This window comes from Dermacentor silvarum, chromosome 1 (genome assembly GCF_013339745.2).
Source record: "Dermacentor silvarum isolate Dsil-2018 chromosome 1, BIME_Dsil_1.4, whole genome shotgun sequence".
Classification (NCBI taxonomy): domain Eukaryota; kingdom Metazoa; phylum Arthropoda; class Arachnida; order Ixodida; family Ixodidae; genus Dermacentor; species Dermacentor silvarum.
In genome coordinates this window covers 179,136,252-179,157,749 of record NC_051154.1, presented here as the reverse complement: position 1 = coordinate 179,157,749, position 21,498 = coordinate 179,136,252, and the positions used below count along the sequence as shown (strand labels likewise).

Here is a 21,498-nt window from a genome sequence, read left to right as displayed (position 1 = left end):
TCTTCTGTTGTGTCTTTCCCCATTTCGTGCACCTCAGTTGTTGCGCTATTGAAATCATGACGTTCATCGACCAATGAGCCCGACTCGCCAGCTTGTTCATGGTCCACTCGTGAGCTGATTTGACATGCAGATATTCTGCAATCATAAGGATAATACTTATATTGAATTTGTCGAAAAATTTTATTGCTTCAACACCGGAGCAAGCCGTAATTAACCTTCACTAGAGACAATACAGAATGTGGTTACTCGAAGGCGACGTGTGCTACAGCTGCCTGCTTTTAAGCCGCACTAAAGTATCTCTTGAATAACAGGCTATTGCGGCGTGAAGGTCCAGGTAAGTGCACACCATGCGTCAAACATGGCACGGTGAGGGGCTAGGAGGCTCGCTGACGAGCCGAGCTGCGCGCCGTCTTCAGCCGCCTAGGTTTTCGCCGACGTGGCGATGCCGTTGCTACTTGTCGGCTTGTGCAGCTCGCGCATCTGCGGCTTTCTTCTCATTTTGCTCTGTAGGAGTTGCTGCGCCGCTAACGAGCCTTGGGGTCGGCAGCTCCGATGCAGAGCCCGTATTAGACACTCCATGATACATCTTGTGGATGTCGTTGAGGTAGAACTTTTGGATCTGGATTCGTCGGATCTTGAGCGCAGCCGTCACCAACTCCATTTCGGGCGTCCACACCTCCTTGCAGAGCTTGTACTTGAGTGGGACTTCGTACTTTACGAGGCCACCTGCGTCGAAAATGTGGAGGCGAGGTCAGAAATGGGAGGCTTAAGTGCCAGACGCAGAGGCACCGTACTCGATGATTGCTTAAGGCAATACTTTCAATTTGGTGGGGCGGAACACACTGAGCAGTGCGCCTCTACGCTCTTATGGGTATTCCTTGACGAGATGTCAAGGAACGGCTCATACGTTTAATGCACTCGACAGGCACACGGCCGAAATCAATGGCAACGGAAAGATTACCCGTCCCACCCACAAGTTTCCTTCTTCATCACATGCACGTCTGCTGGTGCAGCTAATCGATACGCACTGAAAACAGTGTCACCGAGACTAATCGACTGAAAATATGCTGCCACAGGGTCGAAGTAACATATGTGGCTGGCGAATCGGCTCTGGCTGGGCCATACAGGTTACGACTTTGGGTAAGGCTGCAAAATGTGTAGTTGTAGTTGACGGGGGAAAATTTTCATTCTGCGGTGCCATACATTATTAGCGTCACAGGCGGGCACGTTATAAACTCACTTTATAACCGAAAAGGCAAGAAAGGATGTTCTTTCAGCACAAGCACACAAACTAATATTAGCTGCAAATGTTCATGCTGGAAAAGCTGCCACCCGAGGGGTGCATGACCTACTATTTCGGCGAACACTTGCAGCCATTCGTCTGGTTAAAACGCTGTTCATATCAACGTGAACGGTGTTACAACTGAATGTCACTTGGTCAGCTTATATCAGTCGAGAAGGCGATTGTGCCTGTGATTAAATTTGCTTTTAGCAGTTGCTGACTTGATATAATAGCATGCGTAATTTCGCCAAACATTTCGGTACCCACCGACACAACGAGGAAACGCATCATTGCATTCAGTAATACTTGTTGCTAGGCTAGTCGGTTCATACTATATTATGGACCATAAGAACTATGGTCACTAGCGGAAATCGCAAAAAATAAGGGGAGGAGAGGACAAGGAAGGTCAACTTGTCCTTTCCTCCCCTTCTCTTTATGTCGATTTGCGCTAAATGGCCATAGTTATTATGGTCCGTAATAATGCATCATTGTCTTGTTCAGAGTCAAATATCTGTTAAGTAGGCGAAATGATTTCACTGTTTCGTTTTGTATGACAGTGCTGTCATGTGATACCTGCGAGTTTTTATCGTAGCCCCCTTTATTGAATTTCTGGAACACTTCCGACTGACTGCAAGGCAGCCCGACTGAGTCGTGAGCTAGTCGTTGGCGGCGCCCCCTCATAGGTCTCGTCTTCGCCTGCTCGCACAGGCGCCGATATACGTCACTGCCTAGATATAAGGAACTATAAACACATTTCCGTTAATTCCCCGTTGACATGTTTAAAATGCCTAGTCGCTCTGGTGCCTTCGCTACAAGACCACAGCGACTGCGCGTCACGAAGTCTGGAATGTTTCGCGACTGTTATGTCAGATGTCCTTGCTTCAGGAGACGATTCCGGAGACGCACCAGGAGACGCGTGATTGTCAGAAACATCGTGCGCATCTCCTGTCGGACCCTCGGGACCTCAACTTCGTGTAGATCGTGTAGTAGTGAGGCCGGTGTCTTCGAGAGAGTCGTTTCCTGCCGACTAATAATACGGTGATTCTTGGATTGTGCTTCCAATGTCTGTATGTCTTCTTTTGGGGTGAATCACGTGATGTTTCTGTCGCCTTCCATCCTCGGTCGACGACGTCTTGCCGCACTCTCCAACAATTACTGCAAGTTGCCACACGAGGCTGTTGATGAGGTTCTTGATCGAGACCTTGTATAACCTGGTGCATAATATCTTCTGAAGTCCTCCAGCCACCCCTTTTCGGTGTCTTCCCTAGTGTGTAGCGCATACAGATGAGAGGGAGGTGCCCACGCACCAATAAAACCGCTGTGGTTATCTGCATTGTAGTGTGTGGCGTCGTATGCTGCTTAAACAAAAACCATGACAGCCGGCAGGAGACACTACCAATTAGAGTCCATATTATTTCTGTCACCAGCCGTTCCACTTGTCGGTTTGCAGCCGGGTGGTATGGAGCTGATGTTATGTGTTTGATTCTTTTCGATGCGAATAACCGTTGCATCTCCTATGAAAAGAACGTGGTGCCGCTGTCAGAAACCAGCACTTGCAGTATGCCAAAGGTAGCGAAGAGGGAATGTAGCACATTCATGGCTGAGGAAGTAGACTGTGGTGGCACTGGTATGACTTCTAGCACTTGGAAAAGGCATACAGTACGATAAAAAAAACTATGGTTCTTCACCGGTCCAGCGAAATCCGTGGATGAATTTCCATAGTTCACGTGGACGTGGCCATTCCGGCATCGCAACTGCTGGCGCAAGGCGGCTGTGCGTTTAGCACGTTTCACATGACCGCACCTTGGCCTCTATATCGGCATGCAATCTAGGCCACAAGTGACTACGAGCTCAGCGTTTCATCGTAGTCATCCCCGGGTAGTTAGAGTGAACAAAAGTCACGGCTCCTGTCTAGCCTCTGTTGGAATCACTACTCATGCAGCCCACAATACGCAACCGCGGTGCGTTGATAGTTCCTACACTAGACTTTTTATAGAGTTGAAAGTCGGTATCTCGCCGTGAAGCAGATAATGTACATCCTGTTTGCAGGCCTAGAGACTGGAATCTTCTACTGTCAGCTCTATTTTCTCGGCACTTCATGCAGGTTTATGCAGACCTGCAATCATCAAAACGTCACTTGGTGCCGCTGATTCATAGGAATCAAAAGCAAGTGGAAGTAGGCTGAGCGCGTCCGCATTCTGATGTCTTTGGCTTTCCCGAAACATTATCTCGTAGTCATAGGCGCTCAATATCACGCCCCAACGAAGCATCTGCAGTGAGAGTACTTGCTAAATCTTCTTCCTACGGCACATTATTCCCAGAAGTGGTTCATGGTCAGTTATTACAAGAACATCTCGACCGGCAGTGTACTGGTGAAAGTGCGTGACGACGAACACAATTGCAAGCCCTTCTCTGTCCAGTTGGGAGTAGCTTTTCTCGCATTTACCGAGTGTTCTTGACGCACACGCGACAGGTACTTCGTGTTCGTTTCCATCCAGCTGTGTAAGGACTGTTCCTAACCCGTAAGGAGAAGCATCGCACATCATAATCAGTGGATGGGAGCCCTCGTAATGCACAAGGATCGTACACTCACACAGTGCGTCCTTTGGTCTGTTGAAGGCAGCTATGTGCGGGGCTTCCCATCTCTTGACTTTTTGATCCAACAGACGATGAAGGAGTTCGGCGATGGACGCTTTGTCACGGAGGAACTGGCTGTAAAAAATTATGGACGCATTTCTTACTGTTTTAGTTTTTTAGTCATTACAGTTAGCACGAGTTATGTCGTAGGCTCGGTTTGAGCGGTGAATTAAATTTTATGCGTGTCAAATGACCAATTGAGCGAAGTACAGCTCCACGAATGGGAAACCTGGGGAGGTGCGAAGCATGCAGTGATGCACCGCTAATGGGCTCATACTGCCTTAAGCAATGGCTCATACCCCGTAAACGCGGCCTCCCCATTACGACGACAGAACAGAAGTGAAATTCTACACTGGAATGATGATCGGCAACGCAGCCAGCTGTGGAAGACGACGACGAACGCGGGAGCAGTGGCACGAGTGCGTGCCGAGAGCGAGAACGAGCCACTTGCTTGCCGTGACGACGACGACAGGAGACGCCGACAGCCCGAGCGCATAAGGTGCTTCGCACCTAAAACTTATCATTCCGTAAAATTATTAAAGCTCCGACTTGTTTGTTGGTTCTCGAGCCTTTGTTATAGCTTCAACCATTTTAGACGTCGCTTCAACCCCCTTATACTTCACTGTGTAGCCTCTAGGAACTGTACTTAGCGAATTCTGAACTTTGCATTTCTCCTTGTATGCTGTGAGGCCTGCTTTCAGGGGATCTTTCAGTTGATCTATATGTTCTTCGTTCGATGCTCCAATGATGAGAATACCGTCCAGGTAGGCGCAAACGCGGGTCAGTACAGCTAGCAATTAATCTACGAAACGTTGGAATATGGATGGTGAGGCCGAAATGCCGAATGGTAGACGTTTATAGAAGTATCAGCCTTTAACGGTATTGATGGTCAGAGACTCCTAAGTGGCCTTGTGGACGTGTAACTGTTCATAAGCCTGTGTTAACTCGTTCTTCGAAAAGGCCTGCGGTCCTCCGCGTTGAAAGTGAAAGCAACTGCAGTGAAAGCAACTGCGTACCCTCTGTCATTGGGTGATCCTCTGCAGTCGGCTTGGTGTCTGCGTTAACAGTGATCCTGTAGTTGCCGCACAATTGAGGTGATCCATTCATCTTCCTAACAACCACCACATAAGTCGCCCAGTCAGAGGCGGGGACTGGCTCGATTATACTTTGAGCATGTAGTTTGAAGAGTTCTCGGCATACAGCATCGCGTAATGCATATGACACTTCAAAAACATTGGCGTTGCGTCTGTCGCGCGCTCAATGTGTAAAGGTGGTCCTGAATGCCCAGTGAGAGCTTCATCGAACACAGCAGAAAATTTGGCTAGTGTAGCGTCGATTGTCGCTTCAGTGGGTTTGTTCAGCCCATACAGCGCAATTCCCAGTTTTTCTAATCAGTTTCTTCCTAAAAAGCTAGCTTCAATGCCGCAAGCCACGAGCAAAGAGAATTTGCTTTCTTTTCTTTCAATTCGGGATGTTGGTGTGCGCGGACCGATTGGGCGCTCGCCGGTGCTCTTCGTGACACTGTCCTGTGTCCTGCGGAAGGCATAGAAAAACACGATCGCTCGGACACGCTTCAGTTCGCAGGACCGCCCCAACGAATGACTTAGGCGCTGGTGCGTGGCATAGGCAAACCATTCGCTATACCTTGCGCAATGAGTCGAACATTCTCGACTCCTGAACGAGTCTCCATCGAGAAACTATTATTGTATGTATTTCTGTTAGCTGGCATTGTTGTACAGAAGGAGGAATAAAGGATTTTTTTAATGTTCGCACTACTATGTGGTCCGTTCTTTGTTGCCAAGAGCACACTTGAGATACCAGAACCCTTACTTTTGGTAACGCCACGTTTTCTTGCTGATCGAGCGAAATGTATATAAAAAGAAACCTCAGAACGCTGGCAAAATCTGCGTTTGATCTTCGTGCCTCATTTCGGTACTCCGTGATAATAACGCTATCGTATGCGTTCGGTGCTTATGGCACGCATGTAAGGCCTTTCGCATAGGTGTGTCCATGGCCCAAGAAATAATCCTGTCGCATGTATCTGTGTTCGACTTTGCCGCAAAGTACGGGCTTTGTCCCGTTGGCATGTTTCAGGATCCTTTGAAATAAAAGAATCCCGCCACATTTCCCGAGAATGTGTACCTACAATTTCTTGTGTATTTTATGGCAAACCTTTTTAAACTGTGAATAGCTGAGATAACGAGTGTTGACACGTCAGGCGTCCCTATACATTTGCGGACTACTGACAACTGACATGCTCATTGCAGCCTGCTAAACTTGGAGCTGAAAGTTAGTGGCCAATTCTAGAAGGCAAAACCTCAAATCTCCTGGGGCTTCTGTCGTGAGAGTTGTAATTATCTATAAAACAAGTTGAAGGTTAAATTCTGATAATAAAGATTATACGTATGTACACATTTATATTAAGCATAAGGTACAGTCTTCGAGTGTTATACTACTCCCGTTTTACTCTGGTCATTACATTGCCGTCAGCGCAAATGCCTTAAGCAAAGATAGATAAGCCATTCTGTATTTTTCTCAAATTTACACGTTGTTAAACACCAGAGAGACAGAGAGTGAGAGAAAAAGAATGTCAATTGTGCGTAGGCCACAGTTCCCCGACATGTAACTTTAGTTTGCATTTGCTGGAAGCGTTCAGCTTACGTCCCCGCTGAGATCGCTCATGCCTAACGTATGCCAAATCATCCAGCCGGTGCCTATCGCGAACAAGGTGGGACTAAGCACCAACTTACTTTTAGTGCAGTAAGCTGAAAGTTCGTTGGCTACGGCATTGTGCAAAATGGGGTTTTCGCAAAGCTGTGCCAAGCTTTGGTTCTCGGGAATGGAGAGGGACTTCGCTGTTTGCTTCAGAGCTGCCTCATTCGGTTGGATCAGGGCGACGACGAACGTGCTCAGCGAGCTTCCGTACACGCAGACATTGTCAACCAGCGGATGCGTCTTGAGCGTCGTTTCAACCTTGCCAAGGGACACGTACTCGCCGAACTGCAACTTGACCAGGTCCTTCTTGCGGTCTGCAGCATAACAGAAACACGCACACATACTATGACCTTTGACGATACATGTTCTACGCATGCCTTTGAAGAAAGAGATTTAGGACCCATGTACTGGTGCTACTACTGTTAGTGTGTTACTAGTACCGCTACTATAGTGCATTACCATGTCCTTTTCTTCATGGTAGCGCACGTGGCGGAGGACATCTGGAATTGCGCCGTAAGTACTTAATGAGATTTGGTAATCTAGTTCAAGTCACCAACAAATCCCGGCTGCCCAGTGTTAATCCATGCCTGAAGGTCTAAGACTACGAAATTTAGCCTAAGAGAACCTCGAGACACGTGCATTCAGTCCCCCTGCTCTGTAGTCATCACTCGCACGAAAGGAGATGATAACGCGCAGCTGTCTTTTGACGGTGTCCCACTTACGCCTCGAATCACGGACAGATGGAGACACCAAAGCTGCCTTGATTAACCCAACCTACTGGCCAGTGCTTGTCCCCTTTGCTATCAAGGGTGAACACGTGAACGCGCTAAAATCGACTTGGCCGGTAACCACAAGTACTCGGGGTCATCACTCGAGACGAAAATGGCCTGCAAAAGTGGCTGACTGGCACTTCATAAATATCGCACGCTGCTCTCCTACATCCGGCAGTTCAATTTAGACTCCTTGGTGTGATGCAAGAAGTGCGATATTTTGCCCTTCTCTTCGTAGGCCTCCGAGGTCATCCATGTTTAAATAAAGACGTTTTCTCCACCACCACCACCACCACCTTATTAATACTACAGCCCATTTAAACAGGCTTTTAAAGCGAAAGCTTTCATTGGCATTGTGGCCCATTATGATATGCATTTCTGACCCTTAATGTGACCATGCATGAGGACGACCTTGACACGTGCCTAGCGGTATATATATATATATATATATATATATATATATATATATATACAGGGTGTCCCAGCTATCACGCAGCACGATTTAAAAAAAGGGGAACGGCGTTACGCGAAGCAAACCTAGTGCATATTGTTTCCAGTACAGTGGAGTAGCCGCCAATATTTTTTTTCGTTACTGAAATTTCATTCATTAATTGGAATTAATTATCTAATTCGAGAAGTACTGTCCTAATTATCAAAGTGTCAATGAGAAAGTTGTAGAGCAACATGAAAAACTCCCGATACAGCTTTCTGTTGCTCAATACGTGCTACATAAATGTGTGTTTCCGAGTGTGAAAGAAGCCCACGAATACACGCAGAATTGTCGCACGACTGGCCGCTCGAGGCACTTTGCGTGTATTCGCGGGCTTCTTCCATGCTCGGAAAAACACTTTTATGTAGCACGTATTGAGCAACAGAAAGCTGTATCGGAAGTTTTTCATGTTGCTCTACAACTTTCGCATGACACTTTGATAATTAAGACAGTACTTCTCGAGTTAGGTAATTAATTACAAATAATTCATAAAATCTCAGTAACGAAAAAAATACTGGAGGCTACTCCACTGTACTGGAAACAATACGCACTAGGTTTGCTGCGCGTAACGCTGTTTCCCTTTTTTAATATCGTGCTACGTGATAGCTGGGACACCCTGTATATATAAACAGGGTGTTTCAGCGAACACTTTGAAAATTTATTTAAGGTTGCCTGTGGCCGATAGCCCAATTCTATTTAACCAACTGGTCAACTCGAAGAGGCGGACATTACTTGCTAAAAAAATTGCAATGTATAATCGACTAATTAACAAAAATTCACAAAGTAAGTTTTTAACTAATTGCCTAATGGCCCATATTGCAATTTACAAATTGTAGCCATGGAGTTCGCAAGGCGGATCCACTTGGAATTAATTCTCAGGATGACACCAGTTTCGAGATATTATTTCCCGAATTTTGCGGAGGAATGCATTGGCGTTCCAGTTAATTTTGTGCTTCAATGCATCAAGCGACGTTTTGGTAAGAAACTAACTGGAACGCCTATGCATTTCTCCGCAAAGTTCGGGAATTAATATCTCGAAACTGGTGTCATCCCGAGAATTCGTTCCAAGTGGATCCGCCTTGCGAACTCCACGGCTACAATTTGTAAATTGCAATATGGCCCATCAGGTAATTCGTGAAAAACTTAATTAATGATTTTTTAATTATTCGATTATGCATATTATATATATATTTCTGTATATATATATACAGGAGGGGGCTAAACAAACCCGGACTGGCTTAATTGAGCACTCCATAATTGTATTGCTGTATTCTCCCGTAGGTGTGGGTAAGTGGACACTCCACCCCTTCACAAGTAAGAAGCCAAGCCGACGTCGCTGTAAGATGTATTATGGGTTCGCGGTGACAGTTGTCGCCAACTGCTGTCGCGATATTTGTTCCCCGCCTGCTCATCGAGGACAAAAAAAATGAAAACGAAACAAAGAACATTTGTTTGATTTTGTGCCAGCATTTGAAAAATCACATTTAAAGTGACCCAGGCCCTCTTTCGAACATCATTACGGGTGATGGAAGCTGCAGCTATGATTAGGACCCCGAAACCAAGGAAGTTTCCAGCCAGTTGAAGACTCCTCCTTCACCAGGACTGAAAAAAAATGTCGCAGTTTCGCCCGAAAGGCGAAGCATCAATTGCGATAGCAAATTAGTAGAGAGCTATTCGGAGTAGGGATAGTAGTTTTATCGGCTGCATAAACTTGGACACATTCGCTTACTAACTGAATTAACAAGCGTGGTGTCAGCAGACACAAGCAAACATGAATAGATCACACTCAATGACCACAGACAACGACTGTCAAAACGCTGGCAGCAAGCGCAGCCGCCGCAGCGAGCGAAGGTTCGTGCGGTCTATCGCTTCAACGGAAACTGAGCGGCGAATGCACAGCGCGTACAAACGTTAGAGCCGTGTGGAGAACGCTTTTAAGAGACGGTGCGGGCGACCGCCCCAGTCAGGCAAAGTACAAGCCCCCTCCCTCCCGCGCTGCCTTCCCGCTTTCTTGCTTTCGCGTGGGAGATTGAGTGGCCAGTTCCCCTTGCGCACGGTTGCAAGATACGCAGTTGGTGCCGCAGCACAGCGTCGCCCCGCCTCCCTCCCTCCCATACCCCCACGGCCTTTTGCGCGACGGGAGTCGCGTTTGCTTTCCGCCGTGCGTTCGCTCTCCGAGATATCGCGCGTCCCCCGCGCGCTTTCACACGCACATACGGCGCGTGACGACGATTTTATCGCCCTTGGACTTTATACGGAACCTCACGGTGACGGCGACGGCAGAAATCCGGTTGAAGTGTCCATATAATTGATAATACAAGTGCGCTCGTGTGAAGACTATGATTATGGTTTCTTGTTTTCATCTGAGGCGTTTGTGATATTGTGCAGCTGGGATTTGATCATGAAAAATTTCCACCAGGAAACTCAAATCAGTGAATACAGAAAAATTTATTGGAAAAAATTACTGTTGGAACCGCGGTAGCGGATGCCAATAACTGGACAGTGACCGCTTGTGTAACACAGAAGCACACACCCCGATTTTGCCTCAGTTGCCATCGGTGTCCTATGTGGAGGAGCCAACTTGGAGTTTGCAGAAAAAAAGAAAAGAAGTGGGAGGAGGTTAGTGTTGGCAGCTGTGTTGAATACTAAATACTGAATGGGCTCATTTATTGCACTTAGCGCTTACTTCAGTACGAAGAAAAAAATCACCGACCATTACGATACTCTCTAATGCGTAATTTTAGCGCAGCAGTATATGTGTTTTCCTTTCACGATATATTGGCTGGCGCGGAGAATCTCTCTCTTGCGGCACGTTACAAACGGAGCGAAGTGTAGCGCGACGGCCTCGCTAATCGAGAGATCGCGAGGGGAAGCCCGTGGGTGACGCGCGGGCGCGATTCACAGCAGCCGCCGCCGACAACCTCCGCTGATGCAGTGATTTGTTTCCACACAGACGACACGCGATACTCTGGCGCCATCTCGTAGTCATCATCGCCGCAAAGCCCTTCGTGCGCGGCACTACGCTTTTCTTCTCACGCTTTCACCCTACCCTCCTCCTCGTTCTCTCTTCGCGCTCGCCGCCTTTTTCATCCCCCATGGGCCGCTGCGCTCTGCGTTCGCGGTTACAGGTAGGACGCTCGCCGCAGGAACATGTGCCTAAGAGCTGCGCTCTAATAGTTAACATAGGAGGCTTCGCTCAAATGTATGACACGTAATCTGTCGTGTAATCACCAACATAAATAAACACGCATATAGTGTTGCACGAGAAGCGCTGCCATTTATCCCCAGGACGATTTTGCTAAAACGACGTAACCAGCTATGATTCTCAAAATGATTTTGGAAGAATTTGCGAAAACAGGCTAACAGGGCTTTTAAGCAGAACTATGATATAATGTCTATAACAAATAAATACGTTTATGTTTTTAATTAGTACATACTGCGGTCTGTTTAGAAACTCAACAGGCACGTGGGCTCACAGAATAGGATTGCATGAAAACAACGCGTGCCTTGGAACGTAGATCTTGAAGTAAATTTTCACGTGGATTTTCAAGTAACGCGAGAGGTGAATTGTGTTGATATCGAAAAAATTCTAGAACGACGCACCTAACACCTTTAATATTTATAGTGTGGTATCTTTCAATTTACCCGTGGCCGTCAGTCCCCAGCGGCTGCGGAGCACCTGACCAAGGCGGTGATCAGACCTGCGACGCTGCAGAGGGTGCGAAGAATTTCTGGGTCCAGACAGGTCGCCACGGGAAACTGAACCTGGCAACATTCAACACTCGCACCCTATAACGAGTGAGGCTAATTTAGCAGGGCTATTTGAAGAATTATCAGCTATTGCTTGGGATATTATTTGCCTTAGTGAGGATAGAAGAACTGGTGAGGCTCATACAGTACTGACTAACGGCCACGTCCTCTGCTACAGAGGTCTTCCAGATAAGAGAGAATTCGGGGTAGGATTTCTAATCCATAAGGACATAGCGGGCAACATTGATGGATTCTACAGCAATAATGAGAGGGTAGCAGTCGTCGTAATAAAGCTGAATAGGAGGTATAGAATGAAGGTTGTACTAGCCCACGCCTCAACTTCCAGTCACGATGATGAAGAAATAGAACAGTTTTATGGAGATGTTGAATTAGCAATGAAGAAGGTGTAAACTCAGTATACTGTAGTAATGGGCGACTTCAATGCAAAAGTGGGGGAAACGCAGGCTGGTGAGCAAGCAATTGGCAACTACGGCATCGATTCTAGGAACACTAGAGGAGAGATGTTGGTAGAATTCGCGGAAAGGAATAGCTTCCAAATAATGAATACTTTCTTCAGGAAGTGCAGCAACAGGAAGTGGACCTGGAAAAGCCCAAATGGAAAAAAACAAGGAATGAAACAGATTTCACGCTCCCTGCCGATCCCAGCATAGTGCAGGATGTAGAAGTGTTAGGTAGGATAAAGTGCAGTGACCATAGGTCAGTGAGGTCTAAGATTTCTCTCAATTTGAAGAGAGAAAGAATAAAATTAGTCAAGAAGAAACAGGCCAACCTAGACGCAGTAAGGGTAAAAGCAGACCAATTCAGGCTGGTGCTGGCAAACAAATATGCAGCTTTATAACAGGAAGATGAAGACAACATAGAGGTAATGAATGAAACCGTAATTAGGTTGATCTCAGAAGCAGCAGTTGAAGTGGGAGGTAAGGCACCACAGCAACCCGTAGGTAAGCTCTCCCAAGGAACAAAGGACCTAATAAAGAAACGGCAAAACATGAAAGTGTCAAACTCCAGAGGTCAGATAGTCAAACTGTCGAAACTGATCAACAAGAAGAAAGTAAGGGATATCCGAAATTATAACGTGGAAAAGATTGAGGAAGCTGTAAAATATGGACGCAGCATGAAATCGGCGTGAAGAAAACTTGGAATAGGACAAGGCAAAATGTATGCACTTAAAGATAAGCAGGGTAATATCATCAGCAATTTCGATGACATACTAAAAGCAGCGGAAGAATTCGATACTGACCTGTACAGTGCCCAGAGCAGCCAAGCTACTTTCATTCGAAGTAGTGATGAACAGGATACAGAGGCTCCTTGTATAACTAGCGATGAAGTTAGAAGGGCCTTGGAAGACATGACCAGGGGAAAGGCTGCCGGAGAAGATGCAATACGAGTCGATTGAATCAAAGATGGAGAAGATATCATGCTTGAAAAGCTTGCGGCCCTTTATACGCAATGCCTCACGACGTCAAGTGTACAAGAAAGCTGAAAGAACGCCAACATTATACTCATCCGTAAGAAGGAAGACGTTAAAGAATTGAAGAAATATAGACCCATTTGCTTGCTTTCAGTATTGTATAAAATATTCACCAAAATAATTTCAAATACAATCAAGGCAACACTTGACTTCAGCCAAGCAAGAGAACAGGCTGACTTCAATGAGGGATATTCTACGATGGATCATATCCATGTCATCAATCAGGTAATAGAGAAATCTGCGGAGTACAATCAACCTCTCTATATGGCTTTCATCGATTATGAAAAAGCATTTCATTCAGTAGAGATACCAGCAGTCATAGAGGCACTGCGAAATCAAGGAGTACAGAAGGCTTACGTCAATATCTTGGCAAATATCTACAAGGATTGCACAGCAACCTTGGTTCTCCACAATGTTAGGTATAGTTGCTAGCGCCCCCTACCCATGTCTTCGTATAATAAAAAGGCTCGGCAAGCCAAGCCTAGCCAGTGCTTGTTCGACACTCATGGCGGTATGTCACTTGCGGCTCCGTGCCATCGCATCGTAACCCGGGTCGTACAATAACCTTACGACCCCCAAACAACATAACATGGTGTCAGAAGATTGACTGACTCTTCGCCCGCAACCAGCAAGCATGGCCAGCGCGTTTATCCAGCCACCACCGCACTTCGAACCGGGTGACGACCCACCGTCCACATGGGAAGAATGGCGGGAAGCATACACGATATATGAACTGGCTTGTGAATACGACACTAAGCCTAAGTCAGCACGGAAGGCATTGTTGCTTCATGTACTGGGACCGTATGCTCGTCGCATCGCACAGACTTATTCTGCGGATTCTGCCGCCGACAGCGACGACGCAGACCCAGTGAAGCACATTCTTGACAAGTTTGACGAACTGTATTGCCCGTACAAGAACGTCATACAGGCAGCGGCCCTGTTCAACTCTATGGTGCAAAAGCCAGGTCAGTCAATTGACGATTTTGTAACTGATCTTCGACGACAGGCGCAGAAATGTGACTTTGGCGACAAGTGCGACAGACTCATTGGTGACCGCATAGTGGTTGGCATTCGTGACGGAGCTCTCCGTGAACGTCTCTTACGAGAGCGCGACGTTACGCTTGAAAGAATTGTGTCTGCATGCAAGGCAGCTGAAATCTCGAAGAGGCATGTACAGGAAATCGCGACAAGCGACCAACAGCCAGAAGTTAATGCCGTTCACGAGCATAAAAAACCCACGAAGCAATAGGATCGCCCGATCAGTGCCAACAGGCCTCAGCAGCCTCATCGCTCGTTTGAAAATTCTAATCGTAAGTGTTCTCGATGCGGAACCTCGCATATCCCTCGACAGTGCCCAGCTTATGGCAAAAGTTGTCACAACTGCGGAAAACTTGGCCATTTCGCACATCTGTGCAAACAGCCACGTCGGCAGCCAGCAGCGTACAGACCGCAAGTTGGATTGCTAAACGAGCATCTCAGCAAGACTCACAGGAGGAATTATACTTGGGCTGTTTGACTGCGTGCAGTGTCACTGTCGACACAGCTGACTGGAGCGAGACTGTCAGTGTGAATGGGCATGAAGCGACATTCAAGCTAGACACCGGGTCAGATGTCAACATAATTCCTGTACAGATGTTCACACAGTGGCCGTGCAGACCAGTAACAAAGCCAACGACAGCAAAAATCACTACCTACAGTTGGCAACAGCTTCCGATAGACAGCGAATGTGAACTCACTTGTGCAGTAAACAGCAGGGTGTGCCAACTCAGATTTCCGTTGGTGAAGGAGCCACTAAAACCAATACTGGGAGCAACTGCATGTACAACTTTGGGATTGCTCTCACGTGTGAAGACTCTTCATGCAGTAACAAACTCAGCCAACACACTGCCCCAAGAGCAGTACCAGCAAGTGCTGGATGAATTTCCTGACACCTTTGAAGGCATCGGTCAACTTCCAGGACTGTACAGCATTCACCTGCGTGAAGGTGCATACAGACGTTCCAACAGTTTGTGCGCCTCGCAGAATACCATGCGTGCTCGAGGACAAGGTGAAAATGGAGCTCAAACGAATGGAGGAGAATGGCGTGATAGTGCCAGTGACTGAACATAGTGAGTGGGTTCATCCAATTGTGGTGATAACAAAGAAAGACGGGACTGTTCATTTGTGCCTGGATCCACGCAACCTAAATGTAGCCCTCAAGAGGCACCACTACCCCATACCATGTCCTGAGGAGCTCTTTGCGAGCGTAAGTGGCTCAACAGTGTTCTCTATACTTGATGCCAAGAGCGCATTCTGGCAACTAACCCTGGATGAGGCAAGTTTAAGGCTTTGTACTTTCACAACACCCTGGGGCAGATACCGATTTCTCAGAGTACCCTTTGGGCTTGCCACAGCTCCCGAGCTATTCCAACAGGCCATTGATGAAGTGTTTCAAGGCCAAGTCATAGTCAAGCCATACTTCGACGACATACTGGTCGCCTCAAGGACTTCCGTAGAACACATGGCTCCTCTTCGAACGGTGCTGACTATTGCAAGAAAGAACAACTTAAGTTCAACAAAGCAAAATTAAAGTTGGGACTTTCAGCCATCATATATCTGGGACATCGGCTTTCCTCCGAGGGGCTAGCTCCAGACCACAAAAAAGTCAAGTCCATTGAAGCCATGGCTGTGCCAACCGACAAGTCACAACTACAAAGGTTTTCAGGAATGGTGACCTATCTGACAAAGTTCATCCCCAACTTTTCAGCAACGACCAACCCATTGCGTGAGCTACTCAAGGCGGATGTAGCATGGCACTGGACAAGTTGCCATACTGAGACCTTCAACCTCATCAAACAGAAGCTCTCAACAGCACCAGTATTGCGTTATTTCGACCAGTCTAAGCCCATCACTATTTCAACAGATGCCAGCTCGTATGGCATGGGATCGGTTCTGTTACAGGAAGGCAGACCAATTGCATATGTTTCTGCAGCTCTCACAGCGCCCCAGCAGCGTTATGCTCAAATCGAAAAAGAACTCTTAGCAGTAGTGTTTGCATGTGAGCGCTTCCACTACTACACTTTTGGCCGATCGGTAACTGTGGAAACAGACCACAAACCTGTAGTTGGACTGCAGACTAAGGATCTAACCAACATGTCACCTAGACTTCAAAGGCTTATGCTCCGGCTTCAGTGTTACAGCACTAAACTTCTGTACATACCAGGGAAGCTACTGTCTGTGGCTGATGCATTGTCAAGGTGCCCAGATCCTGAATCCAAGATAGAAACTAGACAGCGACCCAGGACTAATGGTGTCGACTCTGGTTCAAGCGTAGCCTACAAAACTAAAGCAGATTCAAGAAGCAACAGATCGAGATCCAGCCTTACAGCAACTAAGCGAGTACATTCAACATGGATGGCCAGATCGCCTTTGTGATGTCCACCCTGTAACGAAACCATACTTTCACATAAGGAGTGAACTCTACATCACAGAAGGTTTTATATGCTTTGGGCAACGCCTTGTAATCCCAGCAGCCCTCCAAGCTGAGGTTCTAGCGAAACTGCACCAAGCTCATCGCGGCATTGTGGCTTGTAAGGGATTGGCAAGCCAGAGCGTTTATTGGCCGTCACTCAACAAGGACATCGTCAACCTAGTCTCAAGCTGTGACATATGCCAATCCAACCAGAAGTCAAACCTCCAACAACCTTTGCTTGACAGAGACTTGCCAGTAAGACCATGGGAAAAATTGGCCGTTGATTTCTTCCACTGTCAAGGCAGCACGTATATCCTTGTAGTTGACTACTTTTCAAAATACGTTGAAGTGAAGCGTATGGAAACTACGACAGCATCGTCGGTTATTATGGTCCTGAAAGACATATTTGCACGCTTTGGAATCCCCAATGTCCTTATTTCAGATCAAAGACCACCATTTGACTCTGAAGCATTCAAATCATTTCTGCATCAATGGGACATTGTTCATGAGCCATCGTCACCCTTTTATCCCAGGTCCAACGGGCAGGTGGAGAGAACAATACAGACGGTCAAGACGATGCTGATCAAGTCATGCAGCGATGGCAAGGACCTGTCTTTGGTTCTTCTCAATTACCGTGCCACCCCAACCATTGGAGCACGCTCCCCTGCAGAGCTGTTAATGAGCAGGAGATTGAGAACTTTTATACCAACATTACCAATAAGCATAAAACCGTACTCCTCCACTGTTGCGCATCAGCAACTTCTTAAACGCACACAGAGTGCGCAGCACAAGCATGGAGACAACCGCACTCGTACACTTCCAACTTTGGAAAAGTACCAGCCTGCCTGGTGAGGCACAGAAATACCTGGCAAAAGGCAGTTGCCACTCAAGTTGGTCCCCAACCAAGGTGCTACACTGTGCTAACCACAGATGGAGCAAAATATGCCAATCCAACCAGAAGTCAAACCTCCAACAACCTTCGTATAATAAAAAGGCTCGGCAAGCCAAGCCTAGCCAGTGCTTGTTCAACACTCATGGCGGTATGTCACTTGCGGCTCCGTGCCGTCGCATCGTAACCCGGGTTGTACAATAACCGTACGACCCCCAAACAACATAACACACAAGAAAAGTAGAATGATACCTATCAAGAATTAAAGGGGTCAGGCAAGGAGACACAATCTCTCCAATTCTATTCACTGCATGCTTAGAAGAAGTACCGTAACCTTGTACACCTAAGGCCACGTGTTCAAAGGATGAGTGATGTCATCCACTCAGCAGAAGACTACACCCTGGATGAATATGGACCAACCAACGAACCTGTGCCAAGTGCAAGTGTTGGTGATGCTACACCTCGCAACCTACCTGGTCAAGTCCGACAAGGTTCGACCTATGTGACGCGTGCTGGGAGACACATACAGCCACCGGCCAGGTACCGGGAATGAACGTTGTTATTGTGTTTGTGCCTCTCATATTAGTTTCTTGAGAACAAAAAAGGGGCGTGTTATGTATAGTTGCTAGCGCCCCCTATCCATGTCTTCGTATAATAAAAAGGCTCCGCAAGCCAAGCCTAGCCAGTGCTTGTTCGACACTCATGGCGGTATGTCACTTGCGGCTCCGTGCCGTCGCATCGTAACCCGGGTCGTACAATAACCGTACGACCCCCAAACAACATAACACACAAGAAAAGTAGAACGATACCTATCAAGAATTAAAGGGGTCAGGCAAGGAGACACAATCTCTCCAATGCTATTCACTGCATGCTTAGAAGAAGTATTCAGGCTCTTAGACTGGGAAGGCTTAGGAGTGTGGATCAACGGCGAACATCTCAACAACCTTCGGTTTGCAGTCGACATTGTCCTATTCAGCAACAATGGCGACGAATTACAGCTAATGATTGATGACCTTCACCGAGAAAGTGTAAGAGTGGGGTTGAAGATTAACATGCAGAAGGCAAAGATAATGTTAAATATAGCCTAGCAAGAGAGCAAGAATTCAGGATCACCAGTCAGCCTCTAGAGTCTGTAAAGGAGTACGTTTATCTAGGTCAATTGCTCACTGGGGACCCTGACCACGAGAAAGAAATTTACAGAAGAATAAAATTGGGTTGGAGTGCATACTGCAGTCATTGCCAAATACTGACTGGGAGCTTACCACCGCCGTTGAAAAGAAAAGCGTGCAATCATTGCATTCTACCGGTACTAACATATGGGGCAGAAACTTGGAGGTTAACAAAGAAGCTCGAGAACAAGTTAAGGACCGCACAAAGAGCAATGGAACGATAAATATTAGGCCTAACGTTAAGAGACAGTAAGAGAGCGGTGTGGATCAGAGAACAAACGGGGATAACCGATATTCTAGTTGACATTAAACGGAAAAAATGGAACTGGGCAGGCCATGTAATGCGTAGGATGGATAAACGGTGGACCATTAGAGTTACAGAATGTATAGCAAGAGAAGGGAAGCGCAGTCGAGGCCGGCAGAAAACGAGGGGGGGGGGGGGTGATGAAGTTAGGAAATTTGCAGGCGCAAGACAGGGGTACTTGGAGATCACAGGGAGAGGCCTTCGTCCTGCAGTGGACATAAATATAGGCTGATGATGATGATCATTACGACGTTAATAAAGCTGTTATCTAACGCTAATATGCTAATGTTTTTTTTTTTGTTTAGGACGTGAAACGAGCTGGAGATGTACCAGCATAAATTTCAGCGTAACTTCTAGCCGACATTCTCAAAGACACACATTCCGATTTATATATATGCCCGTAGTATACATACCGTGACACAATGAGTAAGATAACAGGGGAGGCAACAGTAAGCTTCTTGATTACAGCTAGGACAAACGAAAATCATATGTCATATAATGCACACCTGAACAGATACAAGTACAGCAGTATGAAATTTCGTGTCTTGGAGAGTACCAGTCTAGGCCACTGGTGTGAAACTGCTCCCCTACGAATATTTCAGGCTTCACTATGCAGGACTAGAAGCAAGCTGATGACAGTGCGTGGAGCACAAACACAGCTACGTCACGTTCGTCGATCTCCCAGACTTCAGGAGTAGTTTTCCTCGGCAGAGCACCGTGCACTTGCTACCTGATCCATCTGAGTTGACCCAGTATCGCGCAGACGTCGGTACTACTGTTATTTCGAACAACGTTCGTTTTAAGCAGGTTTACGTGCACAAGACACTCCTTTGGGCCTCTTCAGTCCAGCACCAATGACCTTGTTACTTAACAAGTGTTGTTCGGCTAGTTGATTCCGCACAGGTGCTGCTGTTCTCTGTCTTGTCTGTGTCCTCTTGTGTCGCACTCTTAATTATTTCCGGTCTGATTACTATCGACTGTGCTTGGAGCCAGCTTAATGGGAAAGCCGTTAGCGCATTATGAGTTCATTAAAATTCGCTATTCATTCAAATATTTTTGTTTGCCACTTAACAAGGCTAATAGCGGCTGTGCTAGCGAAAAAATTGCTAAAATAAACATATTCTGTACGACTCACAGCTTTATTAGTGTCGAAGCATGCTACAAAAATTCTTTTGTCCATGGAAGGTTCCTGTGCTCAAGACATTCGTTGAGAAGGGTCAAAGTGCGTTTAAGCAGGATCATCGTCACTGCGCGAAGGATCGCCATAACAGACTGCGCGAAAATTGGCAAAAGTGCACTACTTCACCTTTATCCAATTCTATTTTCCTTGCCAAATAACAAAGGTCAGAGTTCGTGGAGTGTACCACAGGGGTCATGCGTATCATACCGCCGTCCTTGCTGCGGAAGGATATATATACTCAAGCGGCAAGAAGAGTTCTAAAGCACAATTCGGCAAATCTGACAGCACGTCATTATTCGGCCTCGTGTTGCTGATATTGCCCATGTGATATTGATTGCTGATAAGCTCAGTGATCAAACCGCGTATATCGAAAAGCCACTCCTATACTTCTTCATCCTCGGAGTTCTTTCGGCAAGCAGCAGAGGGCGAGCTTCACAAAGCGCCGTCACTCCCGCGGATAGCCGGCCTGCAGATGTTCTACAGTAGCAACCCGGCTCTCTTGTTCCTCCAGCTCGAATTTTATATTCACGACATCAGTGACCAGTGCTTGCGCTACCTTCATGCAAGCCGCGAGCTGCCAGAAGGCCGCCTCTCGGAATTCCGACTTCCATCTGGCCCAGGCATCTACGACAACCTGCGGGACGCGGTGAAAGCTCACTGCGGCATCCCTCTGGTAGCACCTCGCCCATATCCTGCAGCTACCAGCTCTACGATGCCGGAGCTTTCTCCTGTGACATTGCTGCTGCCGAATTCATCTCTCTTGGCTCTCTTGGCCACCTTTTTTCGTCGACTAGTCATCCAGTCCAGACGACAGCCCTGACGAACAAGGTAACGACAGCTGTTCGTCCACGTCACGCAATATAGACATGGCGGATGGGCTGACAACATCATACCACCATACCAATTCAGGATGGTTTGCCAGATCAGCCTCCTCTACCTGTCCATTGCGTTGAACCAGCACCCGATTCCGCGAAGCATGAAACGGCTTCAAAGTGCATCGCCTTTCGCCTTTCTGCAACACCGCTACCGTCGTGTGTCATCCGATCACGGCGTCCTCCACGTCTTAAGCGCCACTCACCTCCACGCATTCGCCTTCGGAACACGTCAGGCTACCGCCAGTACGTTTCGCATTATCTAGTCGAAATGCATCACACCAGGGGCGCAGACGGCGACAACACAAGAAGACGCACTCGGCGCTCAAGACGACGCGCGCGTCCTGCACGCCTATATAGGCTTGGTCTCCCCGCGGCCGCGTGCATGCGAGACGCTCACAACAGTGCCATCCCGCTACCACCGATGAGCGCGTCGTGAGTATGCGCCCCCCTTAGTTACGTACTCCATCTGCGACAGAGGCATCTACAACCTGGCC

The 21,498-nt window shown here is 47.2% G+C and overlaps 1 protein-coding gene across 1 annotated transcript in view; it reads right to left on the bottom strand.

Annotated features, from left to right (window-relative positions):
• Positions 1 to 251: 251 nt before the first annotated feature.
• Positions 252 to 21,498, bottom strand: part of LOC119435947 (fatty acid CoA ligase Acsl3) — a 102,653-nt gene continuing 81,406 nt past the window's right edge. Inside the window, exons 15-16 of the mRNA XM_037702655.2 lie at positions 6,670 to 6,948; positions 252 to 726 (exon numbers count right to left, since the gene is read on the bottom strand). Of these exons, the coding sequence (XP_037558583.1) occupies positions 452 to 726; positions 6,670 to 6,948 (554 nt within the window). The 3' untranslated portion in view covers positions 252 to 451. The remainder of the gene's footprint in view (positions 727 to 6,669; positions 6,949 to 21,498) is intronic.